The sequence below is a fragment of the Neodiprion lecontei genome, chromosome 1, assembly GCF_021901455.1.
Source record: "Neodiprion lecontei isolate iyNeoLeco1 chromosome 1, iyNeoLeco1.1, whole genome shotgun sequence".
Taxonomy (NCBI): Eukaryota; Metazoa; Arthropoda; class Insecta; order Hymenoptera; family Diprionidae; genus Neodiprion; species Neodiprion lecontei.
In genome coordinates, this window is record NC_060260.1 from 8,637,447 (window position 1) to 8,661,598 (window position 24,152).

The following is a 24,152-nucleotide window of genomic DNA, read 5'->3' on the forward strand; positions in this document are numbered from 1 at the left end:
TATCCGGTTTCGTTCTTCGCGAAACGTCAATTGCCAGACGTGGAAAGTTTTACGAGTAACAAAAATAAAATAAAAATAAAAAATGAGAAAATTAAGAACAAAAAGACTCCGTCTCAACCTAAGTACAACCCAAAGTTTTACTCCCTTCTAACTAAGAACCAAGTTTTGGAGTTAAAAATTCAATTTTATTCCCACATCTCGTTCGCCTCATTCAGCAAATGACGTAGGTCGGTCTAGTCGCTCTCTGAATACCGGCGATTTCAAATGGTTACTTAAATAACGTCAAATTGTTGACATCTGTCGACTGACGACGACGCGAGCCCATTGCAAACGACGTGAATTGACATGCTGCGTAGGGGCAAAGTAACGACTTGCAGAGGCGTCCTGACATCGGCAGACCCGAAATATCGAGTCTGATACCTCATCTTGCTTGCCTGTCATCCTCGGTTATTCAATATTCACGGATACCTCCACCTTCCGCGATTTTTCCTCGCGTGCAAAACGAAAGAGGGTTCGATACAACCACTGGATAAATAAACTTTTCTGCAGAATTGCAACAGTGCAGCTGCATCTTCAATAATACGGCGCAGATGTGTCAATTTAAATTTTACAAAGGACCCCGCAGAATACTTATACAAATTGGACATATCCTCCTACATATCCTCTGAATCGAAGGTTCTCATGGACACAAGTTCCAATAATCAGTAGGTACCGAAGTATAGCCTTCGAAGGGGAGGTGTATGAATTTTTTTATATCTATGGATTACGCGACTTCTACGAATTAGGAAGCTTCAAGGGAGACTTGAAATCAAATATATGACTCAAAAACTACACAACCAAATCGCAGAGGCTCCGTAACCGCGTGAAAAATAGAAGAAGTCCACTACTGCAAGAGTTGGAGAGTCTCGTTCCTCACGGGAAATCTGACGTTACACTTGCTTCCGGTAAAACAGCGAGTTCATGGATGGAATCAATCACATCTTCCTGCCTAACTTTGAGAATTAACAGTTATTGCAGTTTTTGAGTAATTTGTTTGATTTCAAGTCCCCTTGACGCTTTATAATTCATGAAAATCACGAAATCCATAGACATCAATCGGAAAAGCTGAGTTTTTAAGCGTTTTCATTATTGTACAGTAATATTCATCATCAATGCCTTATCCTTCCGGCTACTTTGTTTTCGGTCTGAAAGAAACGACGAATTCAATTCCATATGAATTATGTAACAATGGCCGGTGACGCGTAATTCGTACAGAATCGAACTCGCATTTCGTTTCGGACCGAAAACAAGTAAGGTAAAAGGTTAAGGGATCGGTGAATATTACCGTACATTTGCCTGTACCTAGAGTCGTTGATCGTCGGGTTAAAGCTTTGCCACTTTAAAATGCAATTCAGGTACTTATTCAACAGCAGGATGAAAACTTCACCCTAATCTGTTGAGCGATGAGCTAATTTCAACTTGAAGTATTAACGAGGAGTATGAATTCATAAGTTTATGTCTCGTGCGCTTCGATATGTACCTTCGTCATTTTTTACTCCAAAGTTGAGCAAGCCATCATAATTCAGAGAATCAAACTTCGGGACAGGAAAACGATCTCATCAATATTTTACACTCGACCGTGTCTGATGAGCCAAGGTGAGACGTGAGGTACCAGACTTGGAGCAAAAGAACAGAAAGTATACAAAGCAAGACTAGGTATCCCATAAAATGTTTAACCACCCCAACACCTCCGGCGATTCGGAGTATATATTGAGACTCGAGCGTAGCCGAAGCCTCTTATTTTCAAGAACTCACAAACACCTCGAGGGAAAGAAATTCCTAATGAAATGTAAAAACGATACATCGAAACGATGAGCTTTCCGCAGTTTCAAATGAAAAGCGGTTCACCGTCTCGAGGAAGAACTTATCCTGTGAATCGAGGGCGAGAGGAAGACAATCGGTCACATCTAGAGGCTCTGTAATAGCTCTGGTGCCGTCTCAGCAATCTGGAAACTCTTTGGAGAGCACGTATCGATATAGACTTCTATTGTCGGGAAACGAAATGAGGTTCGCGAATAACGCGAGCTCGACGAAATGCGGTTGAGACTATTAACTTGGGTCGTAAGTCTCGTTTAATCAAAATATATATCCTGTGACCGCGAAACAGATCGAACGGTAAATTGCAGTCTGCTATTTACCCCTGACACGCACGCACACACGCAGACGCGCTCTAATAGGACAAATTTCTTTCATCAAGTTGGCCTCTTAATCGAATTGATTAGGTGATCAATTTCTATTTGAAATTGCCCTCTCTTCAACCGTCTGCTGTGCCTGAGAATTTTTTTCTTCGTCTCCTTTTCGTTTCGTTCGTGTCTTCGTAACCTCTTATTATTCAGAGTTACGCTAATTACACTCCAATTAACCGCTCGAAAGATTCGCACTGTCAACCGAGTCTGGATGAACGATACAAAAGAGAGGAGGCTGGAAGTAAGGCGAACACAACGGCTTCGGGGTCCTTTCAGAATAATAAGATCCGTTAATAAAGGGAATAGGGGGCCATCGGAGTTTGGGGGAGGGGAGAGAGAGAGAGAGAGGAAGGGAGAGAGAGAGGAGGGAATACTGATGCACGGCTGGAATGCTCTTAACCAAGTAACTGTCATTTTGCTTCAGAGTGACACGAGTGACGTTCTTCGAAACTGTACTTCGTAACGGAGTAAAGGATGAAGGTGAAACGGTGAAACTTTACTTTTACATTTTACGTTGACATTCCTTGTTGCAAGCACGAGCAACTCTATGAATGGTCCCGGTATTATTTCCAAAACTGAAACTGAACTCAAAGACTTCGGTAAGATTGATCGTGTGTGACTGATTTCCAGTTACTTATGTAGTATACCTACTGCTCCGAGATCGCTATTAAGCCTGGCTTTGCTCAGACAAGTTTCGAAATTTGAACTTGACACAAGTGAAACTTGTTTCGAAGTTGAATTACGTGGTTTGTTTAAAACAGCCATGAGATCGACAAATTAAGATCAGTTCAACTCAATCCCAACAGCTGGTGGTGACTACTCTCTCAGCTTCAATGTGCCTCACATTCGGTCTCAACTTTGCCAGCGAACTTCTCATATTCATTGATCACTCAGCACGTGGTAGATAACATAAGCTAGCAAATTGATATTCGGGCTATGATGAGAAAAGTCAATGCAAATTGTCATGTATGAAATTTGAATGTTCTGAAATTCAGACACATGGCAGATTGGCTTCAAGGTCAAAAATATATGTCAAGTAATCCTTAAAATTTACCGAAATATGCAAAGAAATATTTACAAAATACCATGACCTTTTATCTATCGGAAACGAAAATCTAGCACAGAATTTTCCATAAAAACTTCCGAGAATAATGTCATTGTTCTGATTTTTAAAAAACATACAACGAGGTGTTTACAGTTAAAACGATGCGTTTTTGGTTTTTTTCCCGTATCGTGATAACTATCTAGTCAAGTGTGAGTAGATCACGTTTCATTATCACTTTCCAATCCGTTGTTTTCGTCAAGTTTTTGTTTAAACATTTTTTTTGTTTTACACGACTGTTCGTCCCACGCATCCTTAATCTGAATTTACAAGGCTCGAATCGAACGCAAGCTGCAGAGTATATTTTTTTTCACTCGGATGAATTATTTCTAGGGCGGTATGAGTTATTCGACGGGTGAATTTTACCGCTGATTTACATTCGCAGATATTCGATTCGAGGATAATGTGTCCTGATGAATAATCTCGCAGTCTTGTACGCCTTACACGTTGCATCCGAAACCCGGCGTGAAACTTACTTGGCCGTACCGCTTTATCTATGGATATGTACACGCATATATTCGCTCCCACGTCCCATCGATTTCGGTCTGCCAGATACCGAAAACACTGCACCGTTTCTCCATAAAACCCTTAAATTACAATCGGACGATTCAAGGGGCACGCAAAAACGTGCCGGGGAAAAAAATTTGGAACCATATTTTCGTTCGTGCACAATTTTCAATTCACACTACTTTAAATTCTTTCACTGTAGATTCCACTACATCTCTATCACAATCATTGTAGCTAATGTGTCAATTAATGATATTATTTGAAGGCGGAAAAATATACCACTTATTCTAATTTATCGTTGAATAAGTATTTCAAGTTTTATAAGTTTACTTTGGTTTAGATGTTCTCGTTTTGCTATTTCTTTTGAGAACCAAACACTGATTTTCACTGTTCGACGAATACAAAAAATGTTTCTTCCCGATATAAATTATCATAGTTTTCAACCTCGCAGAGTTTATTTTTATATTTTTAATTTGCCAACATGTTAGAAATTAGTTTGGTATTTGACGGTGAGTGCCTATAAATTTGTTGCTTTCCAGGCTGTCTTAAGTGTTTATTGTAAGAATTTAATTTCATTAGAATAATCGATATATTTATCGCCGTGTATCTTCTCAAACAATTTTGATGTTTAAATGGATACTGTGGAGGAATCGATATACTGAGCGACTGCAGATTTTTGTTGTCAATTCATGCGCTTGTGACAAAAAATTGTACTAATCCTAAATACAAGAATATTGAAATCTCAATTCACGCGCTTTACGAGACTTGAAGTTCACTGAGAATCAAAGTGCAGCTATTTGGATTTTTCAACACTGATTAGATATCAATAACTGTATAACGACTAGGAATAAGAATTCTGGCTTTTCAGATGTTAATAGAACTGAAGTGAAATTCGATAAGTATTCCCGACCAAAGATGTTCATGAATTATTCCTACTTTTACTCCGTCAGTTTTCATTCAGATTTTAGAGAAAGTAGAAAGAAATATCTAATTATAACGTCAAGAGAAACGCGACTATTAATACCGCGTTCTGTATAATTTGATAAAACGAAGCGAATACGAGAAATTCTCTTTCACGTTTGTCAATTTGAGCCGAGCGTGCTTGTTAATCCCGTTTTTCAATTTCCTGGCGCCGGATGGCTGCAGGTTCATGCAATTACCAGGCAAAGGAACAACTCACGGCCTCCAACGCAGCTTGTATTCGTCGAAACTGTACACTTACAAATCCTCAAACACGTGCCATTTTGTTTCACCGTCCGTGTAATGAGCAACGAATCATCTGACTTGTAACCATAAAATTCATTCGTCACTTATTCTTGGTCAAAATTTGTAGGAGTTTACGTAATTCAAATTTTACTTTGCGAACAAAGTTTTTCTAATCTTTATCATTTGTTTGTAATTTCATTCGTAGCGATCTCTCAGAGAAATATTTTCCTTCTCGAACAATCTCGTAATAGTTTTATGCTCGATCATTTACCGACCGAGGACATCGACAAAATCGATCTTCACGTACGTAATATAATTAGTTTCAGGATTCCATCACTGATCCAGGGTTACAGGGTTTCTTTAAAAAGACGAACTAGTTTTGTTCATTTAAATTCCACAAGAGTTGTGAAAGAGTATCGAGTTATTCGGTAACGAACGTTTTGAACAAAAATTGGTAAATAAATCGAACGATCTCTTTTTCTTTTTGATAGTTTCAAAATAATCTAGCCGAAATTCTTATAAATTTCACCAACGGTAGTTCAAACATCAAGAGATGTCCAAAAAGAATATCTTGCGAGAAATTTCTCTAAATCAGGTTTCTTCAAAAATTGCTCCATCAGTTCCCGAACAATGATTATATACCTATACCTTTTTGAAAGAGGTGCCAAGCCATTCGCCACCAATATCACAAAGTACGTTGCGAGTAAGGATAATACATCCCGGCATGCCGATGGAACGTCGAATTTCCCGCTTTTCCAACTGTTACCAAAATAACGATCGCTCGGCATCTCATTCGCGGAGATTTTTATACACATACGTATGCAACATACACGCGTTATCCGCTATCCTCATTTCTCGAGGAATGGTATTATAAAATGAGAAAAGACGGTGGCTCGTAGTGGCTCGCAAAGGGGGGTCGGGGGGTGGAGGTTGTAACCCCTCGGGGAGACATGCAATGACCATCAGCTTCGTATCTCAACCCACTTGACCCTCCCTGACTATCCCAGCTCCGGCCATGCTTGCGCGACGACGCCCCTCTTATCCGCGAAACCCTTTAGGCGTCAATTTCGAAGTCTTGCGCGTTATTGCCAGAGTCACTCCGACTCACCTTCCTCACTCCCATTCTTCCGATCGCTCTTCTTACTTCTACTGTCCGGCGTTACTGTTACCATCGATCCATTTCACCGAGATCACCGTCTCTCGTAACAATAAGAGCGGCGAATGCTTATGGGGTGCAGAATATTTTATAACCTGTTTATAATACAGAATCAGTTGCACGTACACGATGTACATTCGATTCTTCTCTGGACATTTTTTTTTTCTCTTGTTACCGCATTGTTATAATTTCTACAACTATTTAACCCTTTCAGTGACATAAGCCACTATAGTGACACCATTTTTCTTTTTTTCTTTTTTTTGTAATTTTTCACATATTCCACACAAAATCCTGATTGCATTTCCATTTTCAGGTAAAACAACACTTAAACTTTGGAACGATTATGATTTTTTGTGAATCTATAATTGTTTATAATTGTTATAAAAAACGTATCCAAAAAAAGAAACTCGGTTTCTTGAATGTAAATTCGTTATCGGTTAAATTTCATAATAAACCTATACTAAAAACGCTTGGAATTCATTGATTGACAAACAGAGATCACAGAACGGCTATGAGATTTACAAGATTCAATACATAGGGGTAGTTTTCGCCATTCTTAGGGATGCATAGATAGTATTGGGGGTTGCACCTATTCTCGGCTTAGAATCCTACTGTTCCAAAATAAATATTCATAGATGTATAAGCCTCATCCAAGAACACTGTCTGAAACAATGTTGATAATTCACCCCGTTTAGACCCAATTTGAGAGCTTGTTTTCAGTTTTATTGAATTTCTGACATTCGATTCGGATTCAGCGTCGGAAATTACGTAGGAAACGTATAAATGCGCTTCCGTGTCAGAAAAAAAAAAGAAAACACAACTGAATTGCGTAACTGAAAGGGTTAAGGGAATGGATCCGAGAATATTGTCTCCATATTCGAGGTAGATTCGTGGAGCGATTTTTGAGGTATCGTGACACCACTAAACATGTCTCCCAGAAAAATGATCGACGATACTCTCAATAACAATGCTTTGTACAAATTGATTGTATCGAAGATATCACGCGAATGAAGTTTTAATATACATATATATACACATAGAGGTACTTTTCGGTACAACAAACACCAATCAAATCGAATAATTAGTTCTCGAGTTGTATAAATTCCCAAAATTTACCCACTTTTTCCGCCATATACTCGTACTGTACACCCCCTTAAATAATTCTAATTTCATCCCCTTAGCTATCGATTCATCGACTCGGGTGTAAAAAGGTACACCAGGATCGGCGCACCGTTGCCTGTTTATATTCAGCTTAGGATACCGCCTGAAATTTGTATTCATCCGATATAGCTATCGGTTTTTCTATTCCATTTGTCGGAAGGTAAAAAGTCGGTAAGTCGGGCCATTCGCGGTGATTACCTTCGACGATCCTTCTCGCTTTTGCAGCCCCGCGAATGTGCGTGCAGCGAGCGTAGAGCGTAATATCAGGAGGTATACGTGGCGGTCACGGTGTGCAGGGTGCCTAAACCCTCGCCAAAAAGAGGACGAAACACGAATTAACCGAGCGCTGTGTGCTTCTGATTGCAGCGGTTTTTTTTCAAGGCTTTTTCATTGCCCCAAATGAATTATTCAGCAGGTCTCGCAAGCTCTCGCCGACGCGTATATTCTTTTCTCAGACGAAGAGGATCCTTCTCCGACTCTCCCCTCCTCTCTCTCTCTCTCTCACTCTCTTCCTCTCTTTCTCCATTTAAACAATTCGGCTCTATTTCTCCCCTATTTTTCTCCCGTAAAGCGTTCTATTTCCTACTTCGCTAAATATCTACCTTCAACCCCCGCGGCCATCGCTTTCTTTCCGATTCCTGTCACTCTTGAGACACCGCACTGACTCTCCAAGAATTCAAGAACCCTTAGATACTGTGTCTTATACTTTTGCTCGAAACGACTCGAAAGGAATCAAGACGAACAACTTTCCTGCAAGCTTAGATCCGACGATTTCACCGATCAAATTTCTCGCCCTTGATTTTATTACTGGGGTATGAAAGAATTCAAGAGTTGGGCGAACGAAATTAGACTCGATAGCCGACTATCCTAAATCAGTTTCAGAATCGAGCAGATAATCGTTACAATTATATTATTAAAAATTTTGTGATAATAGAAAATCTATAAGCTGATAAAGTATGGGAAAGGCGGACAGAAGAAACGATAGGGGAAAAACAAAAGGGAGGAAAAATTGTTGGGTGAACCGGGTTGCGTGGTGGCGACAAGTTACAATATCCTTTGCGAAGAACCTTTCTTTATTCTTGTGTCGTACATTTATTTTTCCAAGAGGCTTTGCTCGCAGAACTGCGGTCGGCGCGAAGGAAAGAACCGAGAATTGCAAAAAGGTTCGTTCAGGATCTGAAAGAAATTTCTTCCCTCACCCCTGCGCACTGCTTCTCCATACTTTATGCCACCATTGTGCCATTATCCCGGAGAAAATGTATTCTCTACAGATATCATCTCCACGTCACAAGGTAGGTACGCACGCTTGGCGTATAAATTACGGCATTTCTTTTTGTCTTTCCTTCTCTCTTTCGTTCCATCGATAGCCGAGAATATTTATTTGTCTATAAAAATAACCGTCAAATATGATTCGACGTTGCCGATGTATACAGGAATGCGAATTGCCTTCTTCGTACAGGCGGGTCTCGCAGGCGTAACTTCTTACAGCCGTCGTCTGTACCGCTTTTGAATAAAATGGTACGAAAATCGATGACTCACCTTCGAATTGAGGCAGAGACACGATACAGACGTGTTAGAAGAATAGCTTGCCTCGTCTGACAATGAATGGTCAGATCCATTGAACGAAAATAAAATTGAAGGAAAATAAAAAAAGGAAAAGTCAGCGAGTTTTCACGAAATAAGAAAGACCAAATTATACTTCAAATTTGAGAGAGGGTCTAACGAACTTCGAAACTGAAGCGTTGTATGAAAAAGTGAATCGATCATGGAGAAACAAAAAATTTGTGTCAACCCAGAATCCAAAAGGAGGAAACACATAAAACGAAATGACAGGGACAATAATATAAATGAAAGTATCTGCACGGTCGACGTTGAAGCTTTCCGTCGTAAATAGAAGAGAGAGAGAGAGAGAGAGAGAAAAAAACTGGTATAAATTTGATGCAACTGATACAATATCTCTCGCATTGAACGTGCAGCTTGGAAAGCAAATATTTGGCAAATCGCGTACTTTCCTCAAACCCGAGGCACACTTTTCTTCCGTTGTTATTTACCCTCGTAAATTCACCGACCTCCTTATTTTTTTATTCAATCGCGCTTCGGTTTCCATTCCTCATCTTTCTATGGCTTTACTTGTACTCAATTTTTCAGAAGATATCCCAGATTTTCCGTACGGTTGACAGATGCTGAAGGCGGACCGATTCACGCGAGGTTCTTTATTCTCTTGTTTTGCGAAAACTTTTGAATACATTTTTCGCCATTGGCAATGGTCCTTTGCAAATGCGTGTTCCCAAAAATTTATTAACAAGTTTCAAAATATAATTACTCTCGTGAGATCTCGATCAATATTTCATTATTCGATAAATATGGATTTAGCAGTTGTTGAGGTTGGCAAAAGCTGAAGATCGCATGATTAATATCAAAGGTGAAAGTTTAACTTTATTCTAAAAGGGCTTATGCCTAATTGATAATACCGTTAATTTTTTTCTCTCTGTTAATTTATTAAATGTTAATAACGGGACACAGATTTCCCTGAAGCCTTACCTGATGTAGTATTCTAACGGACCCCGAAGTTGAGCATGTCATAGAAAAATTAACTTCGAAACCATATCCGTACGATGAAGCATTGACGAAAAGAAGTTCTCAAATAGATGTTGGCCTGTCTTTTGCCAGTGAGAGTAATAACCGAAATATCGCAAATAATGGTAAAAAAGTAATGCGAAAACAGGAGCAAGGTTTCACAGTTATTTCAGAGTGGCGTTGGCCATTAAGATCGCGGCTTATATTGGCCGACGAAGACGGATAGTCTCGTGTTGTAGCCAGCTATCAGGGATCAGCGGTTAAGTTCGAGCGAGTTAACCTAGCCGAAGCGATATAACTAGCGGGTCGATTAGTATATCCGGCATAAATTTCCCGCACGAAAATCCGCCAGGTCGTTTTAATTGGGTTGAAGACGTTCGCAGGATCTGCAGAGTCAAGTTTGATAACGGATCCAGAGAAGCAATCCTCATCCTGCTCGAGACGTTTCTCGAATCTGACTTATACCCACTTTGTGTACAGATACACGGGCAAAATTTCGACAAGACAAATAACAATTATGTTTATTAAGCACTGCAAGTATCGGGGGAGGCGATTGTAATTGCTAGGGAGAAGACATCGAGTTCCGTATAACAATAAGTAAATATACCGTGCGTACGATCTATGGAAACGTAAAAGTACCGACAGTCTCGTCCGTCTTTGTCATTCCGGCAATTCAGTCCATTCTAAATCATTCTTGAACGCGATTAACGACGCTAAGTTAGACGTGATTCGTAAATAGTCATTTCCGCGCTGCGCGGAACGGAGATCAGCTTTTGCCAATTCCCTGAAAAATGCGCGACTGTCTTGACATTTTCACAGCAGTAAAACTCTTCCTCAGACTTGACATTTTCGCTCCGGAGAATTTTACACGTTCTAATAAGGAGGCTTGAAGTTTTATGGACGCCTTCGCGAGTTATTCCATTCCGTAACAAACTATGCGTCGCCGAATCGTTTTTGTTGGGTAACCGTGCTTGCGTATGAAATTCCGGGATGAAAATTCAGTGGAAATATCCTTACCCACATGAACGAGTCGCAATTCCATTCGCGTTGGTGGGTGAATCTTAATCAACCGTTCAATTGCCCCCGTGTTGAAAATTAGACGGTTTAATTCTGACCTTTATGAGCATTCAAACTAACTGCCGAAGTTATTTCACACGGGGGAAACGTCTCTGCGGATACAAGTAACTCATTCCCGGGACTTCGACTCCCTCAAAAGGACGGTTCGTCAAAGGGTATCCTCGCCTAGCCTTGACGACTGAAAACCGAGTTAGTCAAATATTTTGAAACTCTTCAAAGAGAAATAGATCCAGCAGCTTGCTCGTTGATACTTTCCTTTGATCAAGCTGCGATGAAGAACAACGAGTTTGAACCCAAAACGAAGGATATACCGACAGTTATAACCAATCGACGGAAATATTGAGCACATGCTGAGTGCCCCCTGGCAACTTTGGATAGCCACGGTATAGATCCATATCCCTCAGAGCGAGTTATGAACTTTCCGATACTTCCGATACTTCCGATACTTCCGATATCTCGATAATAGTTTGCCTTGCAAAAGTTTTCCGACTGGGGTAATTAAATTTTTACTCTTGTTATTATTACTATTATTATTGTTATTATTATTATTATTATTATTATCATTGCCCTTTTACTTCCTTCGTTCCAACAATTTCAACCGCCACGATCTGGTGTTCAATTGAACCGAGGATCAGGGGCGAAGAGGAGAGCTCGCTTGGGGGCGGAAGTTGGCGGCGGTTGGATTATCTGTAACGACTTAACAGTGATCCTGGCTGGCTTTGGGTGAACGAGCCTGCCCGAATGGAAAAGGATATTGGACCTTCGAGGGCGGGCTAAGGCATGCAGCATTCTCTAAGCAAAGTTTCTGCGGCTGGGGGACCGAGATATTATTCAACGTGTTTACTCAGTTATTAACTTGGGGTCCATGTATTATACTCGGCATTAATCGTTGCCGCGCCGAGTGTACATATTGAAAATAATTTAATTAGAATGAAAAACCGGACCTACCCCCGTGAAACATGTACTCACGAATTCATATGTTAGGTCATTCATTCGTTATCTCGTAATCGCAAAACGCTTTGAACATCAAACGTTCATATTCCAAATTTTCTTGCGCTTTTGGTCGGCATTGACGAACCGTTGAGTGAAACTTGTGTTCAATGACCTTCGGTAACTTGAATGGGTAGGAAAAAGTTAAGGAACTTAACTTGGAACGTTGCGACAAACCAAGTGACTTTTCCGAAGGATGCTGCTCGTTTGTTTTTGTCTGCACTTCGAGCAATCGACATTCCCAGATTATTAGAACGGAGCATAAACGAATTTTTTTTTCATCATTCGTCAATATCTAGTACTTCAAGCTGATGGGATCAAGAATATAGCAAGATTCTGTCCGTTTACCTTGTCTTGGAATTGATTGCGATGAGAAAGTTATTGGGTACATTTTCTCCATGAAAAATTTCTCAAAATTATTATACGGCTTATCCAACCTGCGTGTGAGTAAATCAGCACAGCGTTTGTAACGAAGTCAGTTTTACTTCTAGTGAGAATACGTGCGAATCACTCGTTGAGAATTTTCTAAAATTCACCTTCCAAGTCATGCAACTCGTGCCTGAACTCGTGCGAGAATCTCGACGTCAAGAGTAGAACTCTCTAAGGAACGACACCTTTCTATCTTCCAATTATTGCTCTGCAGTCAGACTCGAGCCGAGTCTCTACACATCGGATGCCAGGGGTTTGCTGCAATCGTGCAGCTGCTCCTAAAACCTGAACTTCAGAGTTTGGAGTCTAGACTCTAGACAATACAAGACCGGTGCTGTCAACCTTTGAGAACCCGCTGCACCGAGCACACGTGAAAACGTAGTGCAGGTCGCACGCGCGAGTGGATGGCTAAATGTGTGTTGGGTCCTTGACTGCGGGCATGGGTGTGAAGGCAAGAAGATCACGCCCATGCCATGTCGAGCCATGGGGATTTCGATGTTAATTTCAGCCATAGCGGTGTCGTGTACCGCTGTTCGTGCGACGGCATAAGGACGGAAAATTACAGATGTGAGAATTGCTGGTTTTACCATTTTTAGGCGGTCGCACGATCTCACGAACAAGTGCCTTGTGGGCGGATATGAAATCGTTGAAGCGTCGAGTTGAAAACCGGAGGAAATTAAAGGAAATAAAATACGAGGACCTTTCAACCTTCCGCCGGATTTTTTCAAGCACCCTGAATCATTTCTGAATTTTTCAACCAATCCAAAACTCGCTTCTACTAGCAGTTATTCATCGTCAACATTCGGGACATACTCAAGTTTCCAATTTGCACGAAATTCAAGGAGAAGCAAGATCATTTCATCATTTTCGATCGATGGTATCCTCGCAAGATGGGACACAGACATGGAATCTGAAATCGTTGACTTGAGAAACTTGCAGAATAATTGTAAGATGTTCAAACTTCTGAACTTTGCGCGAGATAATTTAAGAAATTTTTAACAATCGTTAAACAGAATTGTTGCGCCGATCAACGATGAACATTCGTATTTTCGTTAAGATGATTTCGAGGCGATGTTAAAACACGCGTGAAGAGAATTAAGCTGCGGAAGACCACGAAGAGCAAAGTTAACATTCAAGCGGCAAGATTTCGACCCGGTGCATACATTATGCATGTATAAGCCGTACGAGTTTTCGCCAACCACGAATGCCCATTTCTACAACAATCCTGCGGTTTGACTAATTCAACACATCAACGTTCCGTTCCAGGGAATGGACTCCCGGCTATGAATTCTATTCGTGTGGCTCTGAGCTCACAGTCCCCGCACTTTATTTCAAAATCACGAAGCTCCAAAACGTGGACAATGAGGATTTGATGTTAGTGAATCATGTGTTAGTTGTTTCTTATCCAGGTTTTTCGTAGCAAAAGCGTCGTGGCATAGCGAATTTGGAAATTCGATCGCTTGTGTGAATTCTAGGAATATGAGGTACAGTGGGTCGTTAGCTTGCATCATTTTCACGTTTTCTAGCAATCAATCAATCCAGCCTTCGTCTCGGAAAGGAATGAGAAACGAACCGAGTGTACCGGAAGAGAAACGACCACCTCGCGTTCCTTCCCATCGTTCGTTATCTTCGTTACAAACTAACACCGAAGACTGTCAACGATTTCACGATAAATTATACCTACATGTGTTGGTAAATATTTTCCCGAAATCAATAGATAAGGGTATAATTTAATAGGGGGTAAAAGTTAACTAGCTACAGTTATGACAATATCCAATTTAGTAAGAGAGTCACGTAGTTATCAATTTTATCGCGCATTAAAGTGAACGCTAATGATTTAGTGGCTCTTAAATCGTGGCTGCCTAATCTTGAGCAAGTAATCTTATCTAATACGTTGTTACTACTTGCTGGAATCGACGTATTTAATTCTAGTTGAAATTAGTCCTATCCTACTGGTAATAAAATCTGCTCAAATAACGATCAACATTAAAACTGGCATTCCAATATTAACATGCATTAATCTCATGACGAATAGTGAACAATTGGTAAATTAACGCAGGAAGAAATGAGTTAGAATATCACAAAACTATGACGAAAGGATGATCAAATTCGATAACCAATTACACGGTTCTGAGCCTTACTCGCTCTTTTTTTACGAGCGTTTAAAAATGTCCAAATACAAATTGCAATTTATCTGCAAGAAGGAAGAATTAAAAAAAAAAGAAAATGAGAGAAACACTCACCAACCGGATCCAGACCACTTTTCCGGAAGTAGTTGGCTGCTGCTCGGGTGCAGCAGTGGTTACGGAAAAATTTCACACTGAATACTTTTCCAATTAACGCTCGTGGAAAATGGTTTGTAAATTTTAACGACCTGCAGCCGTTTAACTTGCGGTTCAACCGCTTTTGCCGGGACTAGATATCTCTGAATGATTTTTACGCGCGTACAGCGAGGATAACGTACCGTGAAACGTGGCGAACCGGAGAAAGGTTCCACAACTTTCGCGGCTTCGCACCGTAAGACATCCAATAGTATTGAAAATTGTCCTGCCTCGTTCGATCGGCGATTGGAAAAGAATCGCGTTCGAAAAGTGTCACCGAAGCGCCTAACTCCGATTCAACTCCACTAATTACGGGTAGAGTTGAGTGCTTGTCACAGCCAACGTCATCAGCAGTTCCCGATCTCGATGGTCCAGAATAGCGGAATAGAATTTCTGCAACTGGATAGTCGAGTTGCGCTTTCCAGTGAATGGCGAAAGCTAATTTCGTATGAAAGCGAGCAGACTCGGGAACCGTAAGAAGATTTCGACCAGTTGAACGAGCATAAGATCTCGCGTGTCGCTAGTTACACCGTAGTTTCGGGTTTGCTTTGAGGTATACGTACCTACCTTCCGTCGCTCAAGTCACTTACGTCGACCTGCAATCAACCCGAACTATGTACAACGCTTCTCTTTGAAGTAATCATGCCAAGACGACGCTGTTCGCCATCGCCTTCAGCACATCACGTTTCAAATGTCGTATCCCGGGCTGAATGGCTTCGCGTCAAAATTTACACTAGGTGTCCCTTGAAGCGAGCATATCTATGTTGGTACAACATGACGTCATTGTGGGTACTAAAAGGAACATTCAAGAGGTCACAAAGGTTTCATTGCGTGAAATCCTGTCGAAATCTGGGCTGATTGTTGTAATGGTATGACTGTAACAACGTTGCGATTATGTTGATAATGAGTGCGGTTAAGTTGAAATAGAAAAATACAAGATGCTACTCGTTTATTTTGTACCGGTATTGTCAGTTGTTATCGCTACTGATCATTGATCTGTTGGTTTCACTGTGGAGAACAGCTGAAACTGTTTGAGTTTGCGACAGATATCTGGCAGAATTAACTGTTTCGCGTTGGATCACTTGAATAATTAATATGCAATGTTATAACCGAATCAATAGCCGTTTGTAGCATATTGATTCTTTCACGACTAAAACGTACGGAATTTTTTTAACATTTTGTTCAAGTCGATGTTCAATTCGTCACGGTGACACTTGAGCCGGCGATTAAATCGGGAAAATAGGTATATGAAACCGAAAATCCAGGGTGAGCTCTGGAGTAAAGTAATCCTTTTTGGAACTGACAACTCTGTCACAAGGTTGTCTCGCTTCCAGAGTCTGAGTATTTCTTGTACTCGTACAGCGGTCGGAAACTTTCGCAGAGAGAGAATCCAAGGAGTTTAAAGTCTGTTTGTATTGTTACTCTTCGAGACTTGCATACGTTGTATCCGTCTTACAATCGTGCTTTATCCAGACAGGGTGACGGCGCCGACACGAGACATCGCGAGCTTTTATTGTCAGATATCCAGGCTGAGAAATCCAAACTTCCAACCGCTATTTTCAATGCCCATTCAGTTGGTGAACAATCTGCAATACGAGTTTGCAAATCTTGATTACACGAATTTCATACACAATTTCGTGCAAGAATCGATCATGAAGATTGATAAACACACGACGCTAAATTTCTCTACTACAAATATTTGTTGCAAACAGACTCTCCAGATCGGTCATGTAGCTAAGACTTATCGTTAGTCTCAAAGTACGCTTACCAAGCTTATTTGGAACACCCGGCGTGCTTCTCTTATAATTTTTTGTCAGAAAATCCTCGTTACTTCCCGTGAATTTTACCATGGGCATATAATTTTAACAGTCAACCCTGCAAGCTGCAGTTCAAAGCTCGTTAAATCTGCGTAAAATTTTACCGTTCGCCACGGGCCAAGTTTATATATGTACACGTCTCTGGAGTTATAGAAGAGTGACAGTTGCTTATCGATTCGATTCCAATTTTATTACGGATCTGTCGTTATCGGTTAATGCTAGACGTCACGAGTTGACGGCCCTCCAGTTGCCCTATGGGGGATTATATGAACGGGGCATGGTGTTTGGACAGGGTGACAGTTCGGCCTCTGCAGTTTCTCTGACAGGCGTTATCTGCTGTCACGCTGCAGGAGGACGACTCTCGTCTCATCGGTACTTTCGCCGTATGCAGCCTCCTAATTTCGGTACGCAGAGCTCGTCGACTGCGATTCAAGTTGGAAAAAAAACCTCTTCCGTCACTCTATCGCGTCAATTTTATCCGCGACTGACGTCAAAAGACATTTCCAAAGACTTTAGTCCCGGCCACAGGCACTCGGATTACGGTTTTCTCTTCGGTATATACCCTGCACGGTGACCCAGACGTGCGACGCCGTTGACAACACCAGGAGGACAACTTACCAGGGCGAAGTTTCGCCATTGGACTGAGGTAAACTCACTCCGAGACGATACTGTCAAGTAACTCAATATACAGCTCTGTTTCTACTCAAGAGTTAAGCTTGACATAACACGATGGCGCACCTACAATGCACGCGTGCAACCCAACAACAATGCCGTCTTGTTTATTCGCCGCTTTGAGAGATCGGTTTGCTCGAAACTTATGCGAGAATTTGTACAAAGCTAACATTGGCGTACAGAGGAACGATTATGCGGGGCAGAATCAACTCAATTTGCGCTACTTTGCCAGGTGGATCGAGCTCATTTGTAGGTCGCGATTAATCTTCACCTAACAATGTGGAAATATATCGCGTGTACACCACTCTTTGTCCCTACCCTTTTAATTCGCCTTTTCTCGGTGTGTGAGGTATAGAATCTTCTGGATGATTTAATAACGCGTTGGATTTCCGGAGCGGTAGGTAAGCCAGCGCTCTGTACCCGGCTACATTAAATCTCGATTTACTTTTAAGTACTTCTAACGAGTTATCCTGACCAGCAGGAAATAACCCGGCAGTTTTCCTCCCTCGCGAATTAAACAACCGCGCCTAATTTTCACGCTATTTTATTCGGTCTTGTTAAGGGGTTACATGGGTTTTGAAATTTCAAGAAATTCATTGTTAAATATTTTTTTATCTAATAGTACAACTCGTCAAGAATATTTTTTCCAAAGTTTCAAGTCAATTGGAAACCTCAGAAACTGATTTTGCGTTGCAATTACTAAAAAAGGACCGACAATAGCGCAAAATGGTTACGCGTACCTCGTTTTTCGTAATCCCAACAATATTCAAACAGTTTTTTCAACGATATCTGTTTTACTCGATTTTTCAAGTTACCATAACAAATGAAATTTTTCTCAGTGTATATTTTTAAAGTCAGTGGCCACGATTTCTCAGAAACTAATGCACCAATCTTCTTAAAATTTTGAACACTTTTTTTTACATAGGATTACTTAGTACTTGAACGAAAGTATTTTTTTTCTTCTTTGATCACAATTTATCTTACAAGGCAATGCATGGTGTAGATTTTACCTTAAATTGTACTTAGTTGCATACAACTTTGCTAAAAATTCAAATTAAATTTTTTTTTTTATGAATCCTTCGTCCAAGTCCAAGCTATACACACCTACTGACAGAAAATATTTGGTTTTTATGATTTCTGATAAGGCCAGCATGAGTTATCGTGTCCACCCTAAAAATACCGAGTCACTGAAAACCAGTTCTGAGCGGCTGAATTTTCAAAATTTTTGAATGCAAGTTTTATGAAATGTTCAAATACTGTTCTCTCATATGCCGTAAGTTTGAATCTGATAATTCTTTTATTAAACTTTTAAAAAACTAGAGAACACATTTTTTTTAACCATCGAAACCCATATAACCCCTTAAAGAACCGTAACTGAAATTCACGCATTGACAATTGTGCCATTTCACTATCTTCTTTCCCTTTACGATTATCGTATACCTTTTATACCTTTATAAATCCCAGATCTACTGACCCCGGTGCGAATATTAATAGTTCATTTTGCTGGAGTCGAACCTCCGTCGAATGCCGAGGCGTGGGTGAACGATGGGCTGGTGTTATCATTGTTTTTCGCGAAGCAAAAAAAAATGAAGATAGAAGACAAATACACAAGAAGAAGGAAAAAGAAAGAACAGGGACTTCCTGGCAACCGGGCTAAGCTTGACATTCCTGAGATTCTAGATCGACGAGTCAGTTGCCATGCTACGAAGTGTCTTGTTTCGACCTGACCCTGAACTTCTGCCTTCCGAAGTGATCGATCCTTTTCCCACTTCTAAGATTCTTAGTGCCGAAACATTACCGTGGTAACAAGAACTCACAACACCCGCTGTCCATAGTTTTTCGGAATGTAGAGTTTGAATCAGGTTCGCAATTTTGAAAAGAAGTCGCAAACGGAATTTCGAGGAAACTTCACGGCAAGCTCAAAAAACACGATCTTCGGACTGAGACAACTCTTCGCATTCTAATTCGATAGTTGAGTTGGTGAAATTTTTTACTGTTATATCTGCTTATCTCTCAAAATCTAATTTGTACGAGCAGCATCCTCGACCAGACTATTGAAGTTATTAATAACTTTTCGTCAGAGCTTAAAGTCTTACTTTAATCCTAAGTCCCTCGGTCATTGATTCAAATTTCGTGGGCTGTCATCCCTTAGCGGCCATATTTGATTAGAATATACGCAATTACCGATCCAATTTCCGTACCTAACTTATCAGCCAACCTGACATCATACAAACTCTTTCTAGTCGCCTAAGCCTCTTTCCGATATCTTTAAGATCTGATTTTCCGTTCAGGGAATATTGACCGATGCTAACGCGTAAGCTTCTTTGCGACTCGAAATGACGAACGGAATCTCTGTAGGTTGTATCGAAAATTATTCAATTTCGATGCCCGCACGTTGAAGATATAAACGAGAATTTCGACCGCACGTTTTACGATGTTCAATATATTTCATATTCGTCAGACTTTTTCATTCCGTTGCAGAGATTTTTGCCAATCGCTAATTGCTCTGACCCGAAGAAAACGATATTCCACAAATTCTTTTCATTCAAGTTACCGCAATTGAAGCGTTTTATTGCACAAAGAGACCTGAGTCATTGTTTCAGCAATCTCGAGTTAATGGAGGCTGATGAATGTATTCGTGTAGTATAAGTGGAAGCTCCGCCAGTTGATCAGCCTCGCAAATGATACAACTGGGCCAAGTCTCGAGTGTTTGTATGACTGAAAGATAATTTAGACAATTATTACCATGCCTTTCAGCGCTAAAATACTGCAAGATTACAACATCTGGGCATCTTTACTCAACTGATTTCAACTCAAAATCTACTCTAAATCTAAGACAAGTATATGAAATAAATAATCTACGAACACCTTTCACTGGGTAAGGTTGGCTAAGTGCAGAATTTTAATTCAATACATTCTTGTTATTCGTTTGAACAATCGAAGGAATAGTTTCAATTACATTTAAAAGAAAGACTGGATTAGACTTTTAGATTAAATTTTTAGAAAATCTTCAAACAATGTAACACTTCTCTGCCCATTTTCGATATCAGAAAGTTTTTTACATGCTCTCCCCGTTTGCATATTTTTTCTGACAATATTTACACCCGGAACATGAAAGCGACAGGGTTTCCATTGATTTCTGTTTTCAAAATTAATTACAGGTGACTCATAATCAGATTCGTCTGAAAAATGCGTCGTTGGATCGTTGAACAAACAACTCGAATCCCATGCGGATTCGATATCCCAAATAAGTTACTTTGCCTGCATGTGTACATCATGCGCACATACGTACGTAACGAAAAATGAGTTAAAATTGGAGATCCGCTAGAGCGAGAAAGCGAATTATGAATCCGGTCACGCTCGGTCGGCGCCGCCACATGCTCGTTTCAACCACCCTCCTGGGAACCCTTTTGCGAGCCGTCTAAAGGGTTGAGAGAATTTTCCGTGGCCGGGACAAGGAAACTCTTTTTCCGCCTTGTCCCAACACAGATCAGAGATCAAAAGTACCTTTATTCGACCATGATCTACAACTGTCACCGAATTCCGATCAATTACCAAAGGAGTTTATTTTTTCACTGTTTCAAGATTCACAAGCAGATAGCATGTATCATCCGTTGTACGAAGAAAAATTTTAGTAACATTTCCCCTCTAATCGTCAGTCTTGGAATTAGACAGTTATTTTATATGCATAATATGTATGTTATGTGATATATTTTAAACTAACACGTTAGATTCAAGTTTTCAAGCACTCCATATTTCCATTGTCGAAGATGTTTTTAACCGTGAGTTCATTACCGCGAAAATCGCTGCAAAGTTTCCAAAATCAAGACACCGTTTCTTGTGCATTTTCGAAACATCAGGATGCGATAATGAAGCAGCAAAATTCAACAATATTGTACAAAAGAAAAAACGTACACGATTAGCGTCGTTTTTAACAGACGTTACCTGATCCTTGTTAAGCTTTTGTCGGTGAAGGGTTGATGTTAGCATACGTAGCTGCTGGTGATTTGTGAATAAGTATGTGTCTACACAAAAGCCGCAAGCGCGGAGCTTAATGATTCAATCTCTAATGGTGAGCATATAAAGTGGATTTTGCGGATGGGGAGTGACTCCATTACAGGGTAATAAGGATTGTTATGAAAATAACCCTTCAAGAGCAGAGGATCGGGTGCTGTGATCGTTAAACTTGACGCAAGCGAGCGAATTAAAGCACGCTTACGGATAACTTACTCGTTTCGATAGATGAGAAGGAGCAGGTTTTAACGAGACCTTGACTCGGGTTTCCGATCGCCTTGCGATCACGATTTTCGACAACCTTCCAACAGTCTCGGGTGTCACGCACCATTTCCCAATATTCGTTTTTGCGACATCACACATCGCGTCCTACGCGTACTCACATACTTACCCTGTTTACGCGTCCCGTCTCTATCGTGGCTACGACTAAATATTTCAGGGCAACGGTAATCCGAGTTATTTATATATAACCTGCCGTAGCACTTCGCGCCAAGGTTTCGTCGAGCCCTACTTAGCTGGGGATAAAATATTAACACGCCCTCACCGCTGGCATGCAACCCCCGTTTCCTGACGCGACCGACAATGAGCCGATATCGTGGGAAGATCAGTTTTCTAATGTGCCAAACACAATCTTAATCCATCAATCATCGAAGCTATTAACGTTTACCACGTTTACCATCGACGAGGATGTGTTCTTCACTTGTTGTTAGAGAACGACTTTGCTTCCGCAGCGGAACGTTTAATGCCTTCTACTTCGAACTTGACTTGCTTGAGAAAAAGACAAGATGCGCGATTCGCGGCTTGAACGACACGCTGTGCAGACCAGTGAAGTATTTGCAAATGAAAGTGAACAAGTTTCTTTCGAAGAAGTTTCTATTTCTCCGTACCTAATAGTTTTATCTGAAAAAACAACGTTTTGACTAAAATTTCAACATCGTTTTCTCTAAAGTTGATACGATACGTTCTTCTCTTCGTTGCGTTTCAAGTTTATCTAATGCATAGGATCCGTATACATACAATATAAATAAAAATTTTACTCACTTCTTGTGAATTCGGTGCAGGTTGAAGTCATCAAATTTCAGCTCGATAATTTCATCTAGTTGTCCAGTAAAGGTGTAGAGTAGACAGTCCAGGTTTGGTGGATACTTTTTTGGATAATCCGGCGAAGTGAAGGTTCCACCTTGTGGGCTGTACAAGCTGCTGTACACGACACAGGCACAACCTATTTGAAGAAAGAATATTTCAATCACATTTTGTCACCATATTGTTGTGCGGATATAAATGTATGCCATAAATATTATATTGATTTGTTAGTGATCGTTCGAGACTTGCGAGATTATTAGTATAATGGAGCGGGAATTATTTATACTATGATTACTAAATTCCCGTTTCTCTGTTTTCAGATAAAAATAAATTATTCTAATCACCTCGAAAATTAAGAGTTCAGTTTTCACTAGATCTCAATGCTTCAAGATCTAGAGAATCACCTCCAACTTTTTTCAAATGAACGTTTATGTGGATGTATGTGTATGTCTGTGATCAATTTATTTCTCCGACGATATCTCGAGAACAAGTTACCGGATTTCAATGCTTGTGTTCTAAATCGACGCGGATTTTCCGATGTTCGAACTGATTAGGTTTTGGCTTTGATCGGTTCAGTACTTTCTGAATTATTTGAATAGTAAAATTACAAATAGTATGAAGATAATGATATATCGATAATAAATTAATCGATTCGAAGGAAAAATCGTATCGTGAGATTTTTCGGATCGCTGATCACGAGTCTAGAATCAGATTTGTAAAATATGAATTTCGTTACGCAATATGCTGAAAAAAAAACTATAAATATTTGTATTTTTGATGAAAATTGGTCCTTCAAGGTCTGTTGGGTGACCGATCACGAATCTGAGGTCAGATTTGTAAAATTCAAAATAGCGAATCCAATAAAGTGGGGAAAAAAACGAAAAATATTCGAATTTTGGTAGAAATTAATAGGCGGAGGTTTTTTGGGTTAGGTTAATAACAAATAACGAATCCAAGGTCGGGATTCCAAAATTTGTAATGGTGGATCCGTTATAGTGGTTCAATACAGAAAAAAAATCGCTATATTTTCATGTAATATGATACCTGAGGACTTTGAATCGCTAATCACGAATCTAAATTTGTAGTTCAAAATTCGAATTAGATACGAGCACTTTATTTTCTGTGAACTTGGAACCTGCAGTATGAAGACGGGAAGTTCGAGGGCTGGTTCACGACCAACCTAAAGTCGCGTATTCCGATATCAAGATCGATCAGTGATAAAACAAAACTTGGATATTTTGAAAATTTGGACTCCATGCTTAAAATATTGAATTTTCCTTTACTGAAATTCCACGTTTCGTAATGTAAATGTAAGAAAGTAATTATGAAGAATATCGGAAAAGTTGAGAAATAAAATGGCGTGGAGCAGCGTGGGGTAAGGAATGATCGTTTATTGGAATTGATCAGAACGCAAAGTATTAAACCGTATTAAATGTGTAGGCAAAGTCTGACACGTAGCTGAACGAGGCCAAACACGTTTTTTCGTCATAAATTTTTCCGATCACGTTTCGAAGGTGTATAAGAAGAATTTTCATGAAATGGTAAAATATGTACGTTCTCGTCTCTCCTTCCCGACATACGTAGGCATGTACATCCGTATATTGAATGATTAAAGGCATCGATAATTCACCTTCGAGTTATTCCCCGTTGTACGTATACGCTCCTCGTTTCCCGTTATCCACCAGACCGTGCCACGCTGGGAATTGCGAAAATTTAATTTCCTGTTTTTCAATTAACTCCCGTGTTATTTCACTAATTCCGCTCCACCCTCCGCAGCACCCTTCATCCTCCCCTATGATTCTCCCACGCTGCTCA

At 40.2% G+C, this 24,152-nt stretch overlaps 1 protein-coding gene across 1 annotated transcript in view; it reads right to left on the minus strand.

Annotated features, from left to right (window-relative positions):
• LOC107226474 (suppressor of lurcher protein 1) overlaps window positions 1–24,152 on the minus strand; it is a 366,303-nt gene that overhangs the window by 248,089 nt on the left and 94,062 nt on the right. Inside the window, exon 3 of the mRNA XM_046733833.1 lies at window positions 22,296–22,476. Coding sequence (XP_046589789.1) covers window positions 22,296–22,476 — 181 coding nt within the window. The remainder of the gene's footprint in view (window positions 1–22,295; window positions 22,477–24,152) is intronic.